This window comes from Equus asinus, chromosome 4 (assembly GCF_041296235.1).
Source record: "Equus asinus isolate D_3611 breed Donkey chromosome 4, EquAss-T2T_v2, whole genome shotgun sequence".
NCBI classification, from domain to species: Eukaryota; Metazoa; Chordata; class Mammalia; order Perissodactyla; family Equidae; genus Equus; species Equus asinus.
The window spans coordinates 53,409,699-53,435,570 of record NC_091793.1 but is presented as its reverse complement, the minus strand read 5'-3'; the positions used below and the strand labels follow the sequence as shown (position 1 = coordinate 53,435,570).

The following is a 25,872-nucleotide window of genomic DNA, read 5'->3' as shown; positions in this document are numbered from 1 at the left end:
GGGAGTTTGGCTGGGCCTTCTGGCCAAGAATCGGGGCAAAGGGCACTGGATGCAGGCTTGTGGCAGATAGAGCCAGCCTGGACTGTTCTAAATCCTGCCCAAGAGTCTGTGTGGAGTGGACTGTGGGAAAACCAGATTCTGAGAGAGAAGAGCAGCTGGAGGAAAACGCACTGCTCGCATCACAGGAAATTCAGGCAAATGTTGCCAACCTGAAGCCTCTGAAGAACTGGCCACGCAAAACAGCTCAAACGTGGGCCGGTCCCGCGGTATGAGAAGCCCGCTTACGGCAGTGCCTGTTAACCCCCTGATATCCTCTGCCCTTGCCTCTCCCACCGCCTGCTTTGACCTTGCTGGGGCTAGAAGTCCAGGCAAGCATGTGAGGAAGGAGAAGTGCTTAGCAAAGAGGCAAAGGAGCCCGCCTTCTCTCATCTTGTGACCCAGGTGGTGAAGTTTTAAATGCTCTTTCCACACAATGAATTGAGATTGTCTTTGTAACTGAAAATGACTGAGAAGTTCTCTTACAGTAACCAGATAAACCACAGCACCTAACTTAATGCTCATCTGAGGGCCGGTGTGTCACCCCCATCGACCAGGCTTAGAGGGACACTCGGGGGCAAAACAAAGCTGCTTTCATGATTACCCCACAAGTCTGCTTGTCCAATGCACAGTTTACTCTGTTAAAGATGACCAAGAGGGGACACATGTGAGATCTTGGCAGATGCCTGCAATACAGCAGGATCTTGTTATAATGTCATATACCCCTAAATATATGCTAGTGTAGTCCTGATCTCGGTGCGTGTGTAGAAGCTAACTTATCCTGGGTCATTTTATACACGTCTTGTGAGAAATAAGGCTAGAGACTGGGACAAGAGATGTGTAGGAAGGAAGCGGTCACAATAAAACAAGGCAGCCAAAAGCTGAATCGAACTGACTGCTGGCAAAGGGGTGGCGCTGCTGTGAGAGGCCTACCGTTCCTCCACCACCGTTTTGGGGGCTTCTGCTGTACCAAGCATGAGGCCTGATATTGGAGCTTCAAGCTTGTTTTCCCTAACTCCTCACAAGTTAGCATGGGAGACCGACAACAGTGCAACATAACTGACCCTGGAGATAGCATGAGCCAGGGAAGCCAGACTAAGTCTGCTTGGAGGTTCTTTAAATAGTGAGGGTGAACGAGAGAATCCGGCTTTGAATGAAAGGTGGGCATTGGCTAGACTGAGAGGCGTTTCACCTTGCTGATAGCATGAGACGTCAGGGAGGTGGTCTGCATTCACCTGTGATTCTTATATTGGATAAGTATCAGAATCATCTGGAAGCCGCAAACCGCAGGAGTTTCTCACTCAGGTGGAAATCAGCAGGTCAACAGCACGGCCCTCAACCCTCCCAAGCTCCCACGTGATGCGGATACAGGGCTGGCATCTGGGAACCACCCGGAGGTCTCAGCGGAGATCTGATTTGGGCTTATGAGGGTCTGGCTGGCTGTGCTGCACCTGTTAGGGTTTTATTGAAAATGGCACACAGAGAGAGTCCACCAACGAACACGGCCTGCGTCTTATTAAACGAATTCGTTTTTATTACTATTTATAAAGCTTAAGATTTTTCTAAAAGAAAAAAATCAGTTTACATGTAGTAAAGTTACAAGTAGACAGCTATAGATAATATAGCTGTTAGAAAAAAAAGAACTAAATAACAGGAAAAAAGCAGTATGCAGCAATAAAATTAATACCTACGTAAAACTAGCAGTGCAATAAGAGAAGCAGAAAGCAGCTTTACATGGAAAAAAAAAGGTATTTAAATACAGAAATAGCACCTTATAAAAAGGAATTGAGAAATGTAAACTTGGTAGGTAGATTCAAGTATAAAAGTTATACCCCCAACTCTTGTACCAGAATGAAAGGGTTTCACAAACCCTGGACAGTGTAGGGCACACACCTTCCTCAGTGCCAACTCAAAAGCTGCAGGATCGCCAACAATGGGTTTTTCCTTTTACTAATTTACACAATGATCGACTCAGGCTGGCTACAGCTTCTTCACGCACGCAAATACCCACGTGCAGCTCAGCAGCGTCACTACCGCCAGTTGCTCTGTAAGAAACAGACTCGCGTCCTGACAGGAGCAACCACTGCATTATTATTTCATCTTTATGTATCACAAAGCCACATTAAGAGGTGGGTACTGAGCACAGAAGGAGTTTGTTCTTAGTTTTCTACTGCTAAGTATGTCACAGTCATAATGGTCTCCTCTATGGGGCTGCTTCTTAACACTCCTCAAGAACCGTGAATTCTCTGAGGTTTATGTAGTCATATCATGAACAGAATAAAAAAAGATGAAAAAGAAGTTAAAGTAGTAAGTGGCGAGCATCCAAGAACAGGAAGGGCGTATCAGTTTGCTTTCATCTAAATGCAGACCTCTCAAGTGGAAGTACTTTGTGGAAGGTCTTCAGCGTGGCATACTGAAAACCCACATCCCCTGGGCAGGCCTATACGCTGCATGGCTGTAGCCTACCTGGAAAAGGCAGATTGTTACGTCTTGATGGGGAACCTATCATACTAGTTTAGGGTAATCATTACCATGCAATTGTTGATGATCTGAACCATGTTTTTATCTGTTTAACTCTAGAGAAGACTGAAAAAGGGAAAAAAAAAATCTTGTAAACTTTAAAAGTTTAGTGTTGATAAAAAATTTTATATAATAGCAAATTTATTTAATCTGACTACCTACCTGAAGTTTCCAAAAATCTCGTGGGGGTAATAAGGCTAATATTATCCTGTAGTTAATATAAAGCTACTTTACTGAGACTCCCAGAGTCTCTTAAATTAATATTTTTATTCTTTCATATAATATTTTATTGGGTCCAAAAATAAGAATAAAATAAAACCCTACACCAAGAATCCAAATCTAAGATAGAAGTTTAGGAAAAGAGAAAGGAACAAAGAAAGGAAGGAAGGGCGGAGGGAGGGACGGTGGAGGGAGAAAGGCGTTTACTCTGAAGAGACAAGAATGAGGTGAATATCCATAAATCCAGGAAAACAAGATCTAGCTTGGCTACTTAATGAAACCTAAAGTAATATGATGTAACAAAGGGATACTGCATTCGCACGAGAACAATGAACCCCTGCACTCAGCATTCTTATTTGTCAGAAGTACTCTGAAAAATAACTCTGGTTTGAATACTGAACATAATGTGTCCATTTTCCCTCTTGCCCTTCCAAACATGCAGAAAAAAAGTAAAGGAAAAAATAAAAGAATCACCTATTGTCCTCTATCAATTTCTACATCGTTACTCTTCAGAATTCTATCAAAAGGTCCCATCCAGGTTCCAATTTTCCATATAATTACTTTCCACTTTCCTGATTTATTCAATAAACAGCAATTATTAGAAGGCACCCATATCTGACACTCTACAGTCAACATTTAAATATAAAACCACAGGGGCAGGTGGTGACGGCAAGTGAGCACGGTAGGACTTCTACAAAGGAACAGTAAAACCTCGTCCTTCACACAGCTATTCGAGAAGCAGCTGTCAGGCTGCCAAGTTCATCTTGGTTCTCAGGCCCAGAGAGGTCAGCACAGTTCATCAGAGCAGGTGTGTCTTTCACAGTTATTTTGGTCTTGACGTTCTGTCATGTATATACATTATCCACATTTTTCCTAGGCTGTAAAATAAGTGCAGGGCAAATCATACAAAAAAAGTAGAAACATTCAAGTCGTCATACCCTGAAAAACATGTGTTTTGCTGTAGTTGTAAACTTTTTGCACTAAATCCCATTTCAGGAACAAAATAAATAATACCATAGGATTCACAACTGACGCTGGCTTCCCGGTGAAGCCTAAGTAAGCAGTAGCTTTTTTAAAACTGCAGAAAGAAGCTTCTCTCACCACAGATCTCCTCAGGGTGAGGGCAAACACGCGGCAAGAATGCTCACCCCAGGTAAGTGCTAGACAGGCCCCCCCTTTAGAAAAACCACCAGACCCCACAGCCTGTTCAGGTCGACTCCCAGCAATAAGAGGATTCTTGAATTGAAACCACTAAAGTCAGTCGGCGCTGTCATGGTGACATCAGGTACAGAGTCTGGACTCTGGTATCAAATGCACAATTAGTAACAATTACTTTCAGGAAAATAGATGATTCACGATGATGGGAAGTTAACATCAGAACCATGGGTGGAAGAGAGGAAGGATGCGTGCTGAAGACTGATGGTCTGCATTCTGCTTTCCGTTCAGCATCAGGATGTGATCAATACACGAGGAAATTCAGGTGGTCTGTTCCCACCCTGCCTGGCAAAGTGTCACTTAGTCAGCCCCACTGCTTGGGATTTCAAGTCTCCTCTGTGCCGAGCTGGTGTTTCGTGACTGGTTCCTTTCTCTTCTCCTAAGGACAGGGTCTCCGAGGCTGCCAGGTGTCTTGAAAAATGTCTCCCGATGTGTGCGTCGGATGCTCTTGGGGGTCACCGGAGCTGGTGACTGAAAACGAAAAAGGGGTAAGGAAAAGCAGAAGTGAAAAGAAACTGCCCTCCATCTCTGACGTGGAAGCCCTTTCTTGACTGTGTCATTGAGACCCTGATGCAGGCATTCTCCTCTCTGCTTTTGTCACACTCATCTGACTTCTCTCCTGCACAACACTTATCATGACTGGAGATTAACTCATTTATTCCGTGTGCAGAAAGGCAGCCTCGCAAAGAGGTTCCGAGTGTGGCACTGACACCCGCCCCCGCTGGCTGTGTGGCCTCAGGAAGGTTACCTAACCGTGTGTCCCTCAGTGCGGGACATCCACACAATGGGGTGATACAGAGCGACTTCACAGGGTTGTAGGAAGGAAATGAGTTAATATTTATAAAGCACTTTAGACCATGCCAGGCAAACAGTCAGTGTATGTGTCTTGGCTTTTTTGGTTTACTTGCTAATATTTATCCTCTCAAGTTAAATGTTAAGTATTTATCCCCTTAATGTGCCCCAAAAGGGCAGGGAGCATCATCCTGCTTACTGTTACATCCTCACTGCCTAGGTCAGTGGCTAGCACATAACTAGTGATCAAAAAGCATGTGCCATGTTACAACCACTTTGCTTAAAACCTAACATGTTTATTTTGGTGTCTAGCAAACTTCTGGGCCTCTGAGTAAACTTGTCTAAAATACTTTTGGCCACAGACTACTTTTTCTCTGGGAGAGAAGTAATCACTTTGAACAATGCCTAATGCCTAATAGAAATTCAATAAATATTGACTGACTGAACTACAAATAGAGTTTGGGGGGGGGGAAAGACAATACTGATTAATTTATATTGACTATATACATTCATATACGTACATTTGCATATATTTCATTTGAACATATATATCTCCATTCCCTCCTAAACACTGCATTTTAAGAAATGACAAATGCTAAAAGTCTTTGTGGTAGTATCAAGACTTCTATTTCCCTTGGCTGTTTCTATAGCTGGACAATTAAAATTCAGAGTGGTCTCCTTTATTGAGCTAATGAAACGAAAGCTTGGAGAAATCATCTGAACATTCAGCATTCATCAAAAATCCCCCTGACTTATGCCTAAAATAAGTCACTCTAATTTTAAGAAACAAATTGACAACTCAAAAATGTTTTTATCCTTCAAGCACAGGGTCTGCCGCCTTAAGACTGTGCTTTCTAAGTAAGCAGACAACGCTGGGTCTCCGGTGGAAGCTGGGTAGAACCTGACGGAGAGCCCCCGTCCTATGGTCACGGGACTGCAATCGGAGCTAATTAACGCAGGCACACTCATCTCAGAGCCATGGGCCCTGTGCTGAGTCGAAATGAAACGCCAGCGCTCACCTGCTGTAGTTGGACTGTGGAGACTGGATGTCCCCCACAAGCGGGCGACTCAGGCTGGATGATGGCGTGTGCTCTCGACATCACGGGACTCAGGTTAAGTGAAAGTGGACCCTGCAGCTGAGGGTCTGTGGAGCTGAGAGTCGATGATTTTGGATTAACCATGGCCGCAGGGCCGATGAGAAGGTGAGCTGCTGATCCGAGGCCAGGCAGGCCCAAATTCACAGGTCCTGAGTTTGGGAGAGCACCAGGGGCAGAGGACAGTGGCCTGGGCATTGGGGGAGAATAGAGAACAGGAAAAGAGCCCAGTGCTGGAGGTGGTAAGACCATGCAAGGGACACTGAGGGACGACAGCTGACCTGAAGAGGGTCCCACAGCATGGGGGATCTGACTGCCAGAGAAGAGCACACTGAAACCATTTAATCCTGAAACACAAGCAGAACAAGGTGAAAGTCAACACAACGTGACCATACCATTCAAGCTCACATCCGTCATGGCCCTTCAGGTAGCGGCCCACAAACCAGCCCCCACTGGGCATGTCACGCCCCCTGTGCTCTCCAGCCCCACACTGCCTCATCGCAGAGTGGCCATGACTGAAACCCCACATTTACCTGTGTGGTAACTCGGTGGATGTCCTGTCTCCTGAAAGGGTTTATGAACCTGAGCTCCACTGAACCCCAATTGAGGAGGAAAGTGAACTTGCATGGGAAAAATTATATCGTTATTTATGAACTTCCAAGATTTATACTTCCCTCAATTAAGCTCACAGGCCACAAGTCACAACAGCATTAACAGTGCCTTGACTGTCCCTAAAAAGCACAGACGTGTTCACAGAACCTGACAGCTATGGCAGACTTCTTAAGAGACTGTTAAGCTCAGCACAACTTTGAAATTATGGGCGTCCTGGACTTGCTGTCGGATCTTTTTATTACTGTAATTTAAAAAATTATTTTTTATAACTGTATTTCAACATAATTGGCCTCAATCCTATGTATTTAACTCTATGCATTTGCAAACACCCTGAGAAGGACTCCATGGCCTTCCACAGTGTCAACGGGTCCAGGGCCCAGAAGGCCAACATTCCCCGTGTGGGGCTGCAAGCGTCATTCAGCAGGGGCGGAGTCTGTTTTTATTCATCAGTGTATCTGCAACACCGAGTATTACGTTTACATTAAACCCTCAAAAATATCTGCTAAAGGAGAATGTTTTCTAGATAAGTAAGTGAATAATAACAAATACCTACCTAACCTGTGAAGCAAACAAGGAACCAAGGAAAATCAATTTAAGTCTCTTTGCATCAGGAGTAGCTTCATGGACAAGCATGGATCTTAAAAATTAGGTATCTGTTATATTTCAGTTTTATTTCAAAATAGTACCAGCACTTATTGCGTCTCATAAGTGTCGGGCACTATTATTCTAAGTGCTTTAGGTGCGTTCTCTTATTAAATTTAATTCGATTCTCACAGCACCCCGTGAAGCAGGTGCTACTATGATTGCTGTGAGGATGGCTTGTGAAGAGTCTTGTCTTAAGTTCATGCAGATATCAAGTGGTTTCACCGTCCAGCCTCTCGCTCCAGAGCTGGCTCTCGCCCACGGGGACATGCCCGTACTTCTGGGTATTCACGAGATCGCACGCTAGCTGCACACGGTGGCCAAGAGGTTTGTATTGTTAAACTGAACCAATGCCAGATTCAGCTGAATTATAAAAACTGAATCATCTTTTGAATTTGTTGTGCCTTTTACCAAATAAAGTTTAATGTATTTAAAAAAAAGTCACCTGCCCTAATAACTTTCCCATGATTCTGAGGTTGGTGAAAGTGGAAGCAGCCTCGACCTCCATTTCACGGATGCAGAAAACACGGGGTGAAGGGTAAAACGACTCCCAGCAGTCATCAGTGAACCACGTGGGTCAGGCGACTGGACAGGAATTTTAAAATCTAGACTCCCCAGGGGACTCGGGCGCGACAGCACCCTTACCGGCTGGCGACTGCACGCACAGGTACTGCAGCAGCGGGGGCTCTGTGGGGCTGTCCTTCTCCTCTGAAGGCTTCTCAGTCTCCGTACGCCCTGACGGGTTCCCCCATGCGGAAGGAGCCCTTCCCGAAAGCGCCTCTGCAGCAGGGCGTTCACCATTCCTGGGGAGGTCGTCGAGGGACGCGGACCCCCCGTCACCCACAGTCTCGGGGGGGGCCATGTCTGTGGAGTCCGAGGGTTTCTAAGCACAACCAAACCAGGAACCAGAAGAGCAAGTCAAAATCCCAGCAGTAGATCTTAATGACAGCTTCCTCAAAATAGCTCACACAAACAGAAAGGGCAAACACAGCTGTGCACCACCGACCGCGTGCCAGCGCTTCAGTCGTGCTCATGGGCATGGTCTGAAACTCAGTGTCACGTCGTGTGCTTCTGCAGGCCTGGGAGGCTCAAGCAGAGGGATGATGGGGATTTGAATAACGGAAAACTGGCCACGGTGGTTAGGCTGTGAAATCAATTTCTGAGCTGCTAACACGTAAATGGGTTGATGCTGCGGTCTCTGAGGGGCCTGATAAGAACTGTGGGGCTGGCCCAAAGCCGTCCTGGTTATCTAAGACATATGCCAGCCAGTCCTTCACTTCTGTTCTGCAACCCCAAGCTACATACAAAACTAGAAAAACTCAGTCTGGCATGAGAAAGGAAGAGAGGAGAAAGGGTCTTAATGAACAGACTGATTTCCATGAAGAGTCCTGGCTGACCTACCACAAACGGCTGTCATGACAGTGCTTCTGCTCTCTGTGAGCTTTACAGGCCATATCTTACGAACCTCCGAATGGCCACTGAGTGGGAGATGAGGACAGCCCACTTTTTGGTCTTTTCATTTTGTAGTTAGGGAAACAGGATCTCTGAGAGCAGCGACAAGAACTGATACAGACCCTGAAAGCCAGAAGCACCCACATTCCTGCCTCTGGAACTTAGGCGCACCCTCGATTAACATGATTATTTCAGTGATCTTAATTTGTTAAAAAAAAATATAGTCGCCCCTCGGTATCTGCAGGGGATGGTTCCAGGCCCTGTGAATACCCACATCTGGGGATGCTCGAGTCCCTTACATAAAATAGCACAGTATTTCATATAACCTACACACGTCCTCTCTATACTTTAAATCATCTCCAGATTACTCATAATACCCAATGCAATGTAAATGCCATGTAAATAGTTGTTACACTGCATTGTTTAGGGAACAATGACAATAAAAATATCTGTACATGTTCAGTACAGACGCAACCACTGCAGGCCTTTCATCCGCGGTTGGCTGATGCTGGATGTGGAACCCACGGATTCCGAGGGCCGACTGCACAGCAAAAAGACAGAGACGAAATATACAAATATGTTAACAGTGATTGTCTCTCTGGTGGGATTATGGGTAAGGTTTTTTTCCTTTATACTTTTTAGCATTTTATGCAAAATATGGCTTTTACAAAAATCACTTACTTTTCTTACAGTACTACTTTATGGCAAGATCTTTTGGGAGAGCCAGTCCCTGGCTTAATTATACAAGTGACACGTGAAATACCTCATATTCCAGCCCCAGTATCTGTGTCTTTACTAGGAAGAAGCTCTGGGTTAACGGCGTCACTGAGCACGACCACCTCAACTCCGTTACCTTGGGGATGACAAGGGACAGCGGGCCATCTTCGTAGACTCTACTTTGTCTTTTAGTGGCCGGCTCCTCCTCCTGGGGCTTCCGCTCCTCACTGAGGCGCTTCTGAACGGAGGGTGTGGATGACTGCTCTGCTGCTGTGACTTCCGAGCTTCTGCTGTCCCTCTCAGACGTGGCCCTGGACCCAGGGGACAGTTGCTCCTGCAGGCGCCCGTACAGCATGAACAGTGAGGTGGAGGGCACGTACACCAAGGGCTGGCCGGCCAGCAGGGCTGGCTGCAGGCTCTCCACGTCTGAGGCTGCAGGAGCCCGTGAGACAACGCCTACTTGGCCATTAGGACCGTTCTGCATGGAGAAGGCCTGCAAGTCCGTGTGAGTCACAGAAAATACTTGGTGGGCCAAAGGAGTCACACCATATTCTGAGTCAGCAGAGAGGACGGGGGAAGGGGCAGCAGGGTCCAGGCTGCTTGACGGAGGTGTCACTCTCTTACTGGCACAGGCTTTCGCCCTGGAATAAAAAGGAACGTAATGGGCACCATCAAGTTACCACCTTCTACCAACTCCTGACTCGTCGCTTTCCTAAAGAGGGATGTGTCAGAGTGGAGCGAGACGACACCGTTCAGGCTGACAGGAAAGCGCACTGCTGAGCACAGACTGGCTGACCCCAGAGGCAGATGCCCAGATATAACCTGACGGATGGTTAGGGACGGGGAGGGGAGCCGAGGTGGGGTGTGCTCTTGTGGGTCTCAGGTAGGAGCTAATGCTGGCTCCTCCCTCCCTCTTCCACACCTCATAGTTACCAGTTACCCGGCATGTACTCCTAACCAGGCATTCAGACGCTAATAATCAGCATAAGGCCACAATGATTATAGATGCTCTCATCCTTCCCCTGCTAGCTTTCCAGGAGGGAACACTGAAGCTCAGAGGCTAAGCCACCTGCCGAAGGGCACCAGCTGGGCCTCACACTCAGTCACTCGGGAGGGCCTGGGTGGGCAACAGAGACTGGACCCAACTTTGATTTAAAGGACGCATCTAGTTGGTCTCAAATCCACGGTGACATAAATGAAGTGGGCAGTGAGTGAGGAAATAAACATCTACAAAATTATTATTTTCTGTCATTCTTGTCCCATTCTGCTCAGTATCACTACAGAATTTCTGGGCAGCATACATTCAAAATTAAGCCTCATCAATATGTGAGATTATAAACAATGTCTGGTCCTTCTACACAGAAAAATTTCCAAATACTGTTTAAAAACATATTTTTAGTATATTTTTGAAACTAAATGAAGAAAATCCTTTTCTAATTCCTTTAAGAACAGTAAACAGAGGACAGGGATTTCTCTCCACCTTTCTGATGGAATCGCTGCGGCCTATTTTGCCCACAGTCTTGTCCATGGGGCTGCGGCGATGAGTGACTTTCTCAACCACGGCCACTCAGAAGAGGATCGCCACAACTCGGCTCTCAAAAACTCAACACGCCCACACTGAGCACAGCACCCAGCGCCCTACCTCTGGCCTCCACCTTCAAACTCCCCATCTCCACCGACCATACGCCATCACCTGAAACCCAGGCGTTCTCTGTGCTGCCTCTTTCTACTCTGGTGAGTTTGCTGGCTCACTGTCTTACACTGATTTCCATCTTCAGCCCACGCGGCTCAGACCTCACCACAGCAGACCAGAAGGACTGCCACTGCTCCGCTCCGTGACCCGCTCATCTGGAGCCCTTCTCTACCTCCCATCCACCTGCTTGACGCAGCCAGCTGGGCGTCTCCCGTGAATCTGCAATAGTTCCGTCCCGTCTGTCTGATGAATCCACACTTTTCAACCTGGGTTTCAAAGCTTTTTGCCAACTTGACCTATTTACCTCCAACACCCCAAGCTCTTCTTATGAATGATATTTCCTTTTACTGTCCTATTTGGACAAATCATTATAGCTAAACTCATCAGCTTATTGGGCCCCACTCCCTGAGCCTGCCTCTCAACCTGTTTCTTCCCACATCTGTCATTAAAGCCTCTCTTGTTTCCTCTACAGCATTTCCTCTGGTTCCTCTGGTAGCATGTGATTTCCTTCAAAATTAGGCCCAAAATTGGAGTCAGATGGCCTGGGTTTGAATCCCCTCTGTCACTCATTAGCATTGTGACCTTAGGTAAGTTACTTAAGCTCTCTGGGTTTCAGTTTTCTCTCTGTAAATGGAGGATAACAGTACCAACCTCAAAAGACTGCTGTTGAGATGAAATGAGTTCATATCCATAAGCAAAGTCACCACGATGACAGCACAGTGATTTGTGGGACTACGATGCATCATTTCTCAGGCCACGTTAGGAGGGAATTGTCTTTTTTCAGTGTTATTTGTCTTTTTGTTTTCTTTCCTATAAGCTTTCATAGTTTAGGGGATAAATTTTTATACTTTTGTGTCCCTGACGCTACATCCTGCACAGTGTTGGGCACAGAGGGGAAACTGATAACATTCTTAATAAACAAACGGCTGACTTACGAGCAAGATTGCCAAAATTTAGCTTTTGATGGGTGGCATTTCAATTCAGTCAAAGTTAACATTAGGAAATAGACAAGAATACACTTGGAGTTTTTAAAGACTTACTGTGAATTGTCTTCTATTTTCTGTCGGTAAACAGCTGCCAGACTTCCAATTTCTAAGGAGTAGCCATCTGATCCTGAAAAGAACAATGAAGTTCTAACCAAAATAGCAAAGTATACACACTAATTATATACAGCACGGTTCCTTATTCACAGCTCTGGGATTATAAGACTATCTCAAATCCATTCTGTTTTTTAAAAATTTTTTGTGAGGAAGATTGTTGCTGAGCTAACATCTGTGTCAATCTTCTTCTATGTTATGTGGGATGCTGCCACAGCATGGCCTGATGAGCGGTGCTAGGTCCGCGCCTGGGATCCAAACCTGTGAACCCCAGGCTACCAAAGCAGAGCACATGAACTTAACCACTATGCCACCGGGCCAGCCCCAAATCCATTCTGGTTTTGATTCAAAGAGAGAAATTTCCAGAAGTTAGCTGTTAATGGTGAATTCAGGTCTCATCAAGAATTAATAAACAAACAAAACAAGTGTTGCTTTGTAAGTCTGATGAATTTCTGAGATGCATCCAATAGGCCAAGCGTGACAAAGCAATTGATCTTCAAGGCTGACTGGGATCAATTTCAGGTAAGTGAGAAAACAGGTGGGGGCTAGAGAGTGAGCTCATTGCAAGGGCAGGGCTACAACTGCATGGTGACTGACAGATCCCGCAGTTTCAGTAAAGGCAGTCACCTTGTGCTTCTCTGCAAGGGCTGCTGGGCTCCGAGTCCGCCTTCCTCCAGATCCTCTCAGAAGCCTGCACTGTGTTAAAAGAACCATGTCGGGCCAGTCTCTGTTTTGCACAGACTTGAGTCTGGCCGTATGTTTCTCTTTTCAATTCTGGTAAGACAGATGCAGAAACACCCCCTCGTTCTTCATCTAAACAAACGAGAGAATTGGTAGGGTTGTTACACAGCTATAATTCAGGATAATTTTAGCCTTTTAAGATATGCCTTTGAGAGCTTATAATTGTAATGGAGCTACCCTATAAATTAAAAACTAAGACAATCAAAGGGATTTCATGAGCCTTGTCTCAAGCCCCAATTTATTTCAATGTACTAATTTTTTTTAAAAGTTCGTGGGTGAGTATAAAGTGAGACTGAATCCATACATATTCTAAAATTAACTGAACTACAACAAAAGTAGAGCAAGATGTTCTTCAACCCAAATTAGAACAGATCGGACATTTCAGATGCTTTCTTTGGGCAGAGATATCAAAGGAGAACCCATACTCAGCCCACCGTGCGTATTTTGAGATTTTAACACTAATTGAGATCAGTCTCTTATGCCATAGCTCTAGGGTAATGAGAATCTCTACTTTCTATTATGCTTTATTATTTCTGTCTTATGCAGTAGAAGGCTCAGTTACTAAGTGACCAAAGGAATAAGGTCAGCAGAAACCTCATGGTTGAAATGCTGCAGAACAGTGAAGAAAACAGAAGGCTGGGCCTGGAGGCCCACTTTATGCTTACAGAGCCTGTGTGAAGTCGGGACAGAACTTTCTATATAGAATCAGCCTGTGTTTCCATATAGGAATAGTTCCTGTTGCTCAGACAGTCATTCCTACCCTGTTCTTCCGTGCTATCTTTTTCTAAGTTCAAAGGATGCACATTTTAATTATGAGACTGATTTAATAAACTGAAAGGCCCAGCTGGATTTACATTTTCTAAAACACACAAAGATTGAAAGAGAAAATCATCTGTATGGTTTTCATTTTCTCATAACAAAAACCCAATAAATGTTCTCTTCAGAAAACCAGAAATTACAGAATTAAAATGAAGAAAATGGGTCAACACAGTAACAGGGATCATATCTACCCTGAAAAAAAAATTGGACAAAAAATATAAAACAATGGCTGTCAAGACGTTGGACATCAGGACATAAAGGACAGTGATCTCTAAGAGACAGGAATCAAATGAGGTGAGCTCTATGACTGCTCAGCTTACTGCCTGGAGAACGTTTCCAGGGTGGGTGCAGAGGAAGGGACCTGGACAGAACGTGGAATCTCCCCAAGTTGAGGATGGAGTTGGGAGTCCAGGAAAGCCAAGGCAGCCGGAGTTTGCGGGGCACTGGAGAGAGGAGCCTGACAGAAAGAGAATGCCGGAGATGTGCAGAGGGCCCCCTCGAGGACTGAGTGGAATACTCACCATGTGAAAAAACTACCCAAGGCCAGGGAAAGAACCACTCCAAAGGAGAAGAGGGAATGGTGTCTGCAGCTCACAAAGGGCTGGGAACAGTGCCTGTGGCCAATAGCCAGAGTGGAAAAATCTCATAATTCATGGTCATTGGCTAGAATACTAAATAAAAAGGTGTTGCCTCAGTAGTGGGGCAATGTACTCAGGACTAAATGCTGATAGGGTCCCGCCTACTGAAGCTCAAAAGCAAGACCTGAAAGGGTCACTGTTCCCAAGGAACTGCACTGCATCCCAGAACAAAGCTCAAGGACATTCTTAGGAATACAAAACATCTGCCATCTAGCAATATGTCATTCTCAGTGTCTGGCATACGATTCCAAATTGTCAGGTACACAAAGAAGCAGGGAAATACAACCCATAGCGAGGAAGAAAATCAATTGAAATGGTCCCAAAAGTGACACAGATGATAGAATTAGTAGATGAGCAGATTAAAATAGATATTCTAGTTGTATTCCATAAATTCAAGAAACTAGAGCAAAGACTGACCATGTTAAGTAGGGACATGGAAAATATAAAGGCCCAAGTCATACTTCTTGCAAATAAAAACTACTGTGTTGGAGACGAAGCACAATGTGGATGAGATTAATGACACATTAGATGCTGCAGGAAAAAACTGTGAACTTGAAGACATAGCAGCAGCCACTATCCAAAATGAAACAGAGAGAAAGAAATGAACAAAACATCAGTGGGCTGTGGGACAACTTCAAGCAGCCAAATATAAGCATAACTAGAGTCTCCCAACGTCAGGAGAGGTGAGGACAGAAGAAACAAGGGCTGGAAATTTGCCAAATTTGATGAAAACTTTAACATAGATCCAAAAAGCTCAATAAACCCAAGTACAAGAGACATGAAGAAAGTACACCAAGGCACTCATAAGCAAATTGCTTAAAACCAGTCATAAAGAAAATCTTAGAGCAACCAGAGGAAAAAGACACATCACACACAGAAGAACAGGATGACTGTAGATTTCTTGTCAGAAACAACACAAGCTAGAAGACAGTGGAGCAACTCCTTTAAAGTGGTGAAAGAACAAACCATCAACCTAGAATCCTTTACCCAGCAGAAATATCTTTCAAAAAGAAAGGCGAAAGAAAGACATTTTCAGACATACAACAGCTAGAAGAATTCATCACTGGCAGACCTGCACTACAAGAAATGTTAAAGAAAGTCCATTAAGCCAAGAAAAAGGATACCAGATGGAAACTTGCATCTACAAAGAGGAATGACAAGCACTGGAAATCCTAACTACATGGGTAAATATAGATTTTTTTCCCCCTCATTAAAATCTCTTTAAAACACAATCAACTGTTTAAAGCAAAAATAACAAGGCATTGTGGGATTTATAAGATATGGAGCAGAAAAATGTATGGCGACAACAGTAGGAAGGTCAGGCAGGGAGAAACGAAAATATGTATCGTGAGGTACTGACACAATATAAGTAGCATAATATTACTTGCAAGTAGCCTGTGATAAGCTAAAGGTGCATACTTAAACCCCAAAGCAGCCATTAAAATAACACAACAAAGAGCTATAGCGAATAAGCCAATAAAGGAGGTAAAATGAAAGCATAAAAAATCTTACTAAATCCAAAAGAGAGGAGAAAATGAATAAAAAGAAACAATGAGCGGACAAGACAAACTTAAAACAGAGAGCAAGATGACAGACTAGAATCCAAATATGTCAATAATCATATTAAATGTATATGGTCTAAACAACCCAATTAAACAGAAGAAATTCTCAGATTAGATTTTTAAAAGCCTCAACTCTACACTGCCTACCAGAAACTCATTTTAAATATAGATGCCAATAGTTTAAAAGTAAAAGGATGAACAATACACACTATGCTAACTAATCAAAAGAAAGCTGAAGTGACTATATTATCATCAGGTAAAGTAAATTTCAGTGCAAAGAATACCATCAGCATAAAGAGGATCATTTCATAATGATAAAAGGGTTGATCATTAAGACACACCAATCAATCCTAAATGTTTATGCACCTAATGACAGCTTGAAATACACGAAGCAAAACTTGACAGAACTGCCGGAAATAGACAAATCTGCAATTATAATCAGAGATTTCAACATTCCTCCATCAATAGTTGATAGAACAAGTAAACATAAAATCAATAGATATAGACGATTCAGCCAACACTATCAACCAATCTGACCTAGTTGTCATTTATAGAACATTCCATCCAACAAAGCAGAATGTACATTCTTTTTAATGCACATGGAGTATTTACCAAGATAAAGCATATCTGTATCAAAACACACGCCTCAATAAATTTAAAAGGATTCAAGTTATACAAAGTATGTTCTCTGCCTACATAGAACGAAATTAGAAATTAGTAAGAAAGAGGTATCTGGAAAATCCCAGACTATCTGGAAACTATGTAACATACATCTAAGTAACTTGTCGATAAAAAAAGAAATCAAAAGGCAAATTGAAAAATATTTTAAATTGGAAGACAATGAAAACACACATATACAAATTTGTGGGACAGACATAAAGCAGTACTCTGAAGGAAATTTATAGCACAAAATGTCTATTAGAAAAGAAGAAAGTTCTCAAATTAATGACCTCCACTTCTACCATAAGAAACTAAAAAAAGAGCAAACTGAACTCAAAGTGGAAGAAAGGAACTAACAGAGATAAACTGAATGGCCCTACAGCTACTTGAAACTGTTGTTAAAATCTTCTCACTTAGAAAACTGTAGGCCCACATGGCTTCACTGGTGAAGTCTACCATTTAAAGACTTGTGTGTGAACACTCATTGTAGCTTTATTTACAATAGTCCAAAATTGGAAATAATCCAAATGTTTATCAACAAGTAAATGAACAAAGAATGATATATCTATACAATGGGATGCTCATCAATAAAAAGGAATTGATACATTCTACAACATGAGTAATGTCAAAATAATTATACTGAGTGAAAGAAGCCTGATAAACAGTCGATTCTGGTTATTCATGGTAGCTACGCTGTATAAGGTCACTACGATCACCGAAACAGCAAATACTGAACCAGTGCTCCCTGAGGAAATACAGGGTTAGGTTCCTGCGAGCCTCTGGTCACAAAATTTCGTCAACTGATGAATACACAACCTTGTTTTGCATGTGCTTCTATTTAAAGACAGCTTAATTAATACAGATTGATCCATTATCACTGAACTCAGCCATTGCACTAGAACTCATGCCTGAATATGTACTTTGTCTGTACAGTAGTCCCCCCTTACCCAGGGTTTCACTTTCCAGTTTGTTAACCAAAGTCAACCACAGTCTGAAAATATTATGTGGAGAATTCTAGAAATAAACAATTCTTAAGTTTTAAATTGCATGCCCTTCTGAGGAGCATGATCAAACCCCACGCTGTTGTGCCCGTGATGTGAGTCATCCCTTTGTCCAGCACATCTGCACTATAGACACCACCCACCCGTTAGTCACTCAGTAGCCATCTTGGTTATCAGATCCACTGTCACGGTATCGCAGTGCCTGTGTTCAAGTCATCCTTATTTTACTTAATAATGGCCCCAAAGCACAAGAGTAGTGACGCTGGCAATTCAGATATGCCAAAGAGAAGCCGTAAAGTGCTTCCTTTAAGTGAAAAGGTGGAAGTTCTCAACTTAAAAAGGAAAGAAAAAAATTGTATGCTGAAGTTGCCAAGATCTAATAGTAGCTTTTATTATAGTATATTGTTATCATTGTTCTATTTCATTATTAGCTATTGTTGCTAATCTCTTATTGTGCCTAATTTATAAATTAGACTTTACCATAGGTATCTGCATGTAGGACAATACACAGCATACACAGGGTTTGGTGCCATCCTTGGTTTCAGGCATCCACTGGGGGTCTTGGAGCGATTCCCCTGTGAGGAAAGGGGACTACTCTAAGGCACACACAGGCTTCTTGTACTTTGAAACAATAGGCTGCACTTCAGTGTGACACTTGGGAACCATTTTAAACAGCAAAATCACCAACACAAAGCACAAAAACATGAAAACATGGCCTTAAAAAGGCCACAAGAAGGACACTTGTTTACAGGACGAGAGCTGAAACAGCAGGCAGAGCACTGCTGCGAGCCCAGCCGGGAACACATGTGTCAGCAACTCAAAGTTTTCACTTTCTGCACGTCCGTGAATGAGAAAACGCCCTGAGGACTGATGTTGGTGTTACAAATAAATTTTAGTGAGTAGACAAATTTGCAAATATGGACCTGTGAATAATGAGCAATGACTGTATATGATTCGCTTATAAACAATTTTAGAAAATACAAATGATTCTAGAGTGAAAGGCGGCGGATCTGTAGTTACCCAGGGTTAGGGGTGGGGGCAGGGAAGAAGGAATCCTGAAGGGACAAGAGGAGACTTTGGAGGGTGACGGGTCATTATCTTGAATGTGGGGATTATTTCACAGGTGCATACAACACAAAAACTTATCAAATTGTAACTTTAACCACATGCCATTTATCATATGTCATGATACCTCAAGAAAGCTGTTAGATGCAAAGGCCATGATGGTGGGGAGAAGAGGAAAGAGACATTTACGAAGTTTAACTGTGAGGAATTGCTCATCAAGGACTGAAGGAGAGTGAACCAAGGAATCAAAGAACTTGTTCCAGATTTGACTGCTGGGTTGATGATGACAGTGTCCTCAGTAATGGAACTAGGGAATACAGAAAGGGGGTCTTGTTTCTGAAGGGCAGAGAAAATTAAGTTTATTTTGAGGTTCCTGACCTGGTTCCCAGCCCTCTTTCCCTCATCAGATCAGAGCTCTCCACTGGTTCTGCAAATCCACAAACTCCTTGACCTCCTAACACCCGCTCATTTCTCCAGTTGTCTTATTTTCCTCAAAACGACACCACCACCTTTGAGTCCTTCCTCTCTTTCAATCTCTTTATCTAAAGACCCCTTGTCCCTTCTGCCTATTACATCTAGTACAAACTTCTTGGCTTAACTTTTGAGGCCTTCCAAAACGTGGTCTCAACTGAACACATTTTATTTCTCATCATTTCCACCCTCTGCCCTCCACTTAAATCAGGGTGGCTGATCTCTCCAACACAAACCAGCTATTCTTAGGTATCTAGTTCCTTCAACTAAAACGCTCTCCATCCCTCCAAAACCCAACGGAGTCCGTCAGAACTTAACTCATATCCTCTCTGAATTCCTACAGAGCCAGTTCCACCATGCGTATTGCTTAACTGTACCGTAATTTTCACAATATGAAGTTGCAGTAGTTCAGCTGAGACACTGCTCTGGGTAATCAGGGAACACTTCATGGAGGAGCTGACATTTGAGCCAGATCTTGAAGATCAACAACATTTTTATGTTGAAAAAGAAGAGGGCCTCACAGATGAAAAGACTAGAAGCCAAAGGCAGAAGAATGGAAAATGGCAAAGTTGTCTGTTTCCTGCAGGGGGGAGCGCGTCATCTATGTTTTCAATCTCCCATGGCATTTAGTACAGTGATCATGCAGTCCACATGCTGGGCTGAATTAGTTATACTTGATCTTAAGTGATTTCACCTAGATCCTAAGTGAATAATGTCTCACGAGTGAGGTAGAGAGGTATATCTTTTATACGCCTGGGTTAAGTGGCAGGAATTTATACCACTAATGCCCAAATTGGAAGGGTAATTTAAAAATAACTTAATGGCTTTTTCCAGGCAGCAGAGCTATATGTAAAGTGGCTGGTGCGGTAGGATCCAGCTCCCGATTGCTCAGATATTACCTGTGAAATAAGTAGAAGAGAAAACCCTCTTTTGCTGTAGTTTAGTAAAATTATGATGTCTGTAGCCTTTTAAGTAAATTATAAAAAAGGTATTCATTACATCCACACTCTGTTTAGAAGCCATCTTACTACATATTAGTTTTGTGATAGTAATTGACATAATGTTTACATTACCTGGAATTTCAAAGAAAAACAATATTTTATTTTTCTAATGAAGAAACAACCAGAGTTCATAAGAAGCATCATTTTTAATCCTCAGTCCTAAACTTCCAGGAACTTTGGACTAAAATAAAAAATGCTAAAGAGCTGTAATTTACTATTACAGAAAGCCCTGGGCTGCAAGCTCGCAGGACTTCCCTTCCCACCGCGTGTGAGCCAACCACACACAGCACTTGCAGACTAGTGCCCCCTGTTCCAAGAGGGACAGCAGTAGTCTAATTTCGAACGTGATGTGCGTTACGGGAAATGAAGATCAGTCTCACTACGTGGTGGACGTGTGATTTGAAAAAGGAATTAGGGATTACAAACAGAACAGGTTCCTAGCACAACCATGGCGCCTTACCACTGGAACTGAAGTCCACGGGCCCGATCCACTTGAAGGCTGGTTTGCGGCCCCGCTCTTCTGTTACATGCACTTTCTTTATCAAAGCCAAGCTGGTCAGAACATTGGCTATGTCATAGAGGCGGCGTACCTTTGCTTGAAGATGGAAAACACAATTACAGTCATGCTGTCTGAGCCACCATTCCATTTTAGTTTACGAGACAGGTCACTTTTCTCAGCCACCATATAAACCTCAAGGGGAAAGCAGTGGGGTGGGATGGAGACAATGGCTCTCCATGAAATCACCCAGGATTGATGTTTCTGATGTATCTGAAGACACACACTAAGGGAAGGTCAGTGTGTCCTTCCGTTTCCACTTCACACCTCTTACAAAAGGCAGCTGGTGACAAGCAGGGAGCACCGTGATTGCAAACACACCAAGGGAGAGAAAGGAGCTGTAATTAAGGGCTCAGTAACCGTAATTCTGATATGTGGCATGTCAAAAGCTTGCCCTGAGTTTCTCCTAGCAGGAGGTGGCGGCGCCAGCTCCGCCAGGCACCTGGGCTGTGAAAACGACAGGGACTCCCCAGCTACCTGTGAGGCTGCACCCCTGGGCACACGGGGTGTGTGGGGCTCCTGGTTACGAGGTACGACTGTGCTAAACACAGGCAGCTCCTCACCTGAAACCCTGGCGTTCCTGCCCCCCAGTGGGGGAGGGGTGGAATGGGCGTTCCTTGAGTCTTAAGAGGGACGTTTTAAAATGCATGCACTGGAGGAGAAATTCAGAAGGGAGGTAGCACATTAAACAGGCAGGACCATGCCCACAAAACACTTTCTATTCAAGAAGTCCATTTACAGGCAGGAAACCCGCTTGACCTCAGTGCTAAGACCAAGCAATGGGGCTTTGATTCTTATCCAGAAACATCAACCATTCACCCCAGGTACAGTTTTCTTCCCAATTCTGATAGAGCTGGATTTTATCTAGTCATTTCTTCCATAGGGTGGCTATCATTCCAGCTGGAAAAAAAAGCTGGAATGTTGACCTCATGGCTTCCTAGGGCTTGAAAGAGTTACAGGCAGATGAGGGCATTTGGCTCAGGCGCTGTGCTTGACAGAAAAGGAAGATGCACTGGGTGTGAAACTCAGAAATGCTGTCCTTGTCCAGCAGCCATGTCCCACCACCCCTACCCTGCCCTGCTTTCCTCTGGTTCTTACCTGTAGACAACTTTCATCTCCACCCATCAGAAGAGTATGCAGGGGTGAGGAAAGAAGGGGAAAGAACACTCAGACATTCCGTCTTGGATGCAGTGATACTAAAGAGCAACGCACAGTCCCTCACACCCTCCCTGACCTGCATTTGTGGGATGGCATTCCACCAGCCACTCTTACTCCGAGGAAAAGGTGTCTCACACAAATCTGATGGGCATTCTGGCTCGTGACTAACTTACCTCTCAAGGCATCAAGGACCTTTATGAGTGCAGGAAGGATCATGCTTCTCAAAAAATCCCTCTTTTAATCTCAGAGACAGAATATATCAACATAGGAAATCTCACCCTTTTTGTGCAAGATGTAGGTGAAGATGCTTACTTTTAAATTTACTATGGTCTGGGGTATCTTGGCTTTCTTCTATCAGTATTTTGGCAGCCACGTCAAGAGTAACAATCTTGGTTTTGGAGACGAGGAACAGCATGACAAACTTCTGGCTCATAATTCTCAGAGACTTGTCTTTTCTACTGTTTGCAGATGCTACAAAGGGAATGAAACAAAAGCATCAAAACATGTAATTTACCACAAAAAAGACTGTACTTAGAGTTTGCCAGAAGTATCTAACACTACCAGCAAATGGAAGGATCACTCTCGTTCCATGCAGAGGCCTGCTGGATGCACATCACAGAAGACAGCTGGCTCATAAAGAAAGAAGAGGGGTTTTCTTGTGGCTCATAAAATTACTCTACAGTGGGCAACCACTCTGAAATACGCATTTTAAACCACTCAATGCTTTGCATCATACTTCATAGGATAGAATCATGAGGGAGTTTTCCTGAAGCAATTTTTTGAAAAGATTAGTTTTAGAGGATAAAAGGATAGGGCAGGGGTCAGGGGTTGTTTTCGGAACATCAACTCTCCTCAAAGGCAAGGACTCCATTTTTATTTCCTTGTGCCCACACTACGTAGAATATACCCTAAATGTAGTAGGCGCCCACCTCTTCCTCTTCTTTTCAGAAACAGATGAAGAAATAAATCATAAACAAACAGGACACACTGATTAGACGTGTGTTGCCGTAGACGGCAGGCAAAACACCCCTGACAGATGGCTGTCCCCTCTGGTTATTAGGACAAGAACTGGCTCATGGGGTGAAAGTAAAAGGCATGGGGCAGTAAACAGAACGAACACCAGGCCCACCTTTCCCTTTCTATTTCTTATATTTGCAAGTGAAATGGGAGTGAAACTTATACTTTATCATCTTAGCAATGGGGAGTAGGCTGAGAATGATGAAGATCAATGGGTAAAACAGGAAGAAGATAAATATGAATTGGGAGGGGAAGAACAATGTGGATATAAGTTAAAAAAATCATGCATCAAATGAAAGCAGGGTTGTTTATCTTTCTAATCACCATTTTCTGCTAATGGTATTCTTTTCCAGGTAATCTACTTCAATATATAATTTAAAAAATTGAATTATTTGAAAAGATAACTTCTTCCAAAGTAAATTTTCCCTAAAGGCTCACAAATAGAATCAGCATGGGGCTGTCAATCTGAAACGGGAGCACTGTTGGCGACCTACAGTCCACACACACCCAACTCCAAGTGGACTGCCCCTGGACAGGCTTTCAGGGAGGCCAGTGGGCAGCCCAGCTGTGGAGCCATCTGTCTCCCTTTCTTCAGTCGAGAGAATAAGAGGATATCCCTCTCAAGCGTGTCACTCCGGCGCTTCTCATCTTAGCAGTGAATCTCTTCAGAAGAGACCATCACTTTCTCTCTGCCACTACTCATGGGGTTACACTGGACTCACAGGAGGGATAGTCGGGTTCAGAGAAATCCAATAACTGTTGATCTTGGGAATCTGAATAGCCATCTTTTTTATGTTCTCCAAGTTTATAATCCATCAGGTCTAGCTCCTTCTGTTGGAAGTGTGCCATCTGCTCTTCATATTTCTGCTCCTCTCCTAGTCTCTGGAGGTTCCTCAAGGTTTTTGGCAGGCTGTGCCGGCCATGCCAGCCATACTGATTCTTGGCCACACGACTGACCAGATGCAGTGACTCCAGCACATTCACAATGTCATAGATACGTCTCCTTTCAACACCTGTTTGAAAAACAGAAGCCAACCATCAGCATGCAGATGACCATGTTTTAGTCTATATTTCTTGAGGGCTTGGGTCATGTCTGTGAACTACTTTGTATGATGCCTAGTGTAATGCCCAGCAGGTGTGGATGCTCAAGAAATTCAACCTGTAAGGATGCAAGCAACAGAAATGATTTTTCTTTCTTCTTCTTGAGATCCAACCCTCAATAAGATCTAGGATAAACATCCACCTAGATATGGACCAGAGTTCCATCTGCATTACATAAATGGTAGAGTGACTTTTCTTTAGACCTGACAAGCAAACCACACAGCCTTTCAGCATATTTAAGCTGGTGGAATTGTGCAACACACATTATAGTAATGGATGTCTGATGAATGCTGGGTGGTTGATTTCGACTTGTATTCCTAACTATACAGACTACAAAACAAATTGTGTCTAGTAACTGATACCTCGTTATTGGACAATACTGTCCATTCCTGGAGTTTGAATGATGTGAAAAAATTACCTTGTTAACTCTCTTAATGCCTCAGTAAGGAAAACAGATGGTAAACATTTTGTTTCCTATTATGCACGGGAAGCTCAGGAGTTAAGAGCTTGGGCAGCCTCCTCAAGTTGCTGGAGGAAGCTACTGCCAGGGCTGCAACGGCCATCGACAATTCTCCCTGTGCTCCCAGGCACCATATCCTGCCAAACTGCCCGACAGGAAAGCCCTGGCCACCAAGTCCATCAGTGCCCTACCCACTTTCCCAACATGCCCCAAATAGCTAGGATTACGAGCAGTCTATCGAATTTACTAAAAATATTTACGCTGGTTAATCGTGGGGGCCTCGGGCTCCGGCTGCCTGGACTTGAATCCCTGCGCTATGCCTTACTGGTTGGGTAATCCTGGGAAGTTACCTTTCTGTGCCTTAGTATTTATCTCATAAAATGATGAGGATTAAATGTGACCATAAACATGAGGGGTCTCTAACAGGAGTTAATTTTATCTACTGTTTGTATATTATGTTGCAAACACTTCCTGCGTGGCACTGGAGATACCTAACGTCCCTGTTAGCATAAGAGGTCACAGCAGATACAGATAAACAATCTCCCGTCTCTGACTCATCCTGTTGGGCAACAGGCCCTCAGGCTTTGGAACGCACTGGCCCCCTGTGCTCTGTGTAAGTATCCGCAACAAGGGCCTCCAGGCGTCTCTCGGAAAACCCGCCCAGCTGCAAAAATGCCCTCTTCTGTCCACAGCCAGGAGCTGTGATAGAATCAGGGCAGACTCAGTGAGTGCGGCTTTGGGCCCTTCAAAGACTTACCAGGAGAAACAGAACAAATTACAATGACCAGTTTGGAGCTGAGAGGAAGTTCTATCATACGCACGAAGAGGCATTTACTGTCAATCAGAACATTTCGGCTCATGACCCCACAGGGCTCTTCACCCTCACCAGTTCAGGTTCTGGTGCCAGATGCCTGCTGGAAGGTGCTGGCAGGAGCAGTCAGCAGCCCCCTGTCCAGATCCGCCTGGTTCCTCATTCCAGTCTGTTTTCATATATTAACACATCTTGTTTAGAGAGTAACATTCTATAAACCTTCCCATTAGAAATGTCATGTGAATGCAACTGAGACACCCCAGGGCCAGCCATATGCCCGGCTGTTTTGTTGTTTTGGATTAGATACAAGCTGTTAAGTCTCCACCTAGTGGCTAAACATTCTAAGACAGGAAAATACAGGAAGATTCTGACCACTTGGAGGGTAAGATGAGGCTTAATATGAAAAATGGGTGTTTGGTAGTGGGTACGGGCAAGGCCAATGTGTGGCTGCTTGTCTGGATAATCACTCATCTGGATTAAGTGGAAGCTGGTGCATTACAAAGTTCCATTTCAGAGGTTTCAAGACGTGCAGGTTACTCTGGGGCTTGCTCTGTCAGGAAGGTTTTCCTTGGCACTCAGCCTTCTTTTTCTTTGTATCCAGGCAATCCTCTTAATCCTAGTCACGGCATGAGTTATGCCCTCAAGGATTCACCAATCGTTACCATGCTTCCCTTGGCCCCCGATGGAGCTTATCAAGAACATCTCAGCCCAGTAAAATAGTC

The 25,872-nt window shown here is 43.9% G+C and overlaps 1 protein-coding gene and 1 long non-coding RNA gene across 3 annotated transcripts in view; one reads left to right on the top strand and one right to left on the bottom strand.

The window, feature by feature from the left end:
- Positions 1–1,551: 1,551 nt before the first annotated feature.
- Positions 1,552–25,872, bottom strand: part of E2F7 (E2F transcription factor 7) — a 38,212-nt gene continuing 13,891 nt past the window's right edge. The window contains exons 5-13 of one of the 2 annotated variants that reach the window (XM_044747552.2): positions 23,501–23,791; positions 22,074–22,232; positions 20,508–20,642; positions 12,717–12,902; positions 12,033–12,105; positions 9,436–9,940; positions 7,776–8,013; positions 5,802–6,223; positions 1,552–4,461 (exon numbers count right to left, since the gene is read on the bottom strand). In XM_044747552.2, the coding sequence (XP_044603487.1) occupies positions 4,291–4,461; positions 5,802–6,223; positions 7,776–8,013; positions 9,436–9,940; positions 12,033–12,105; positions 12,717–12,902; positions 20,508–20,642; positions 22,074–22,232; positions 23,501–23,791 (2,180 nt within the window). In that variant the 3' untranslated portion in view covers positions 1,552–4,290. The remainder of the gene's footprint in view (positions 4,462–5,801; positions 6,224–7,775; positions 8,014–9,435; positions 9,941–12,032; positions 12,106–12,716; positions 12,903–20,507; positions 20,643–22,073; positions 22,233–23,500; positions 23,792–25,872) is intronic. The other variant, XM_070507278.1, reaches the window with a different exon arrangement.
- Positions 7,618–9,804, top strand: LOC139045066 (uncharacterized). The gene is made up of 3 exons (XR_011502700.1): positions 7,618–7,797; positions 9,046–9,195; positions 9,382–9,804. It is a non-coding gene; the product is annotated as an uncharacterized lncRNA (long non-coding RNA).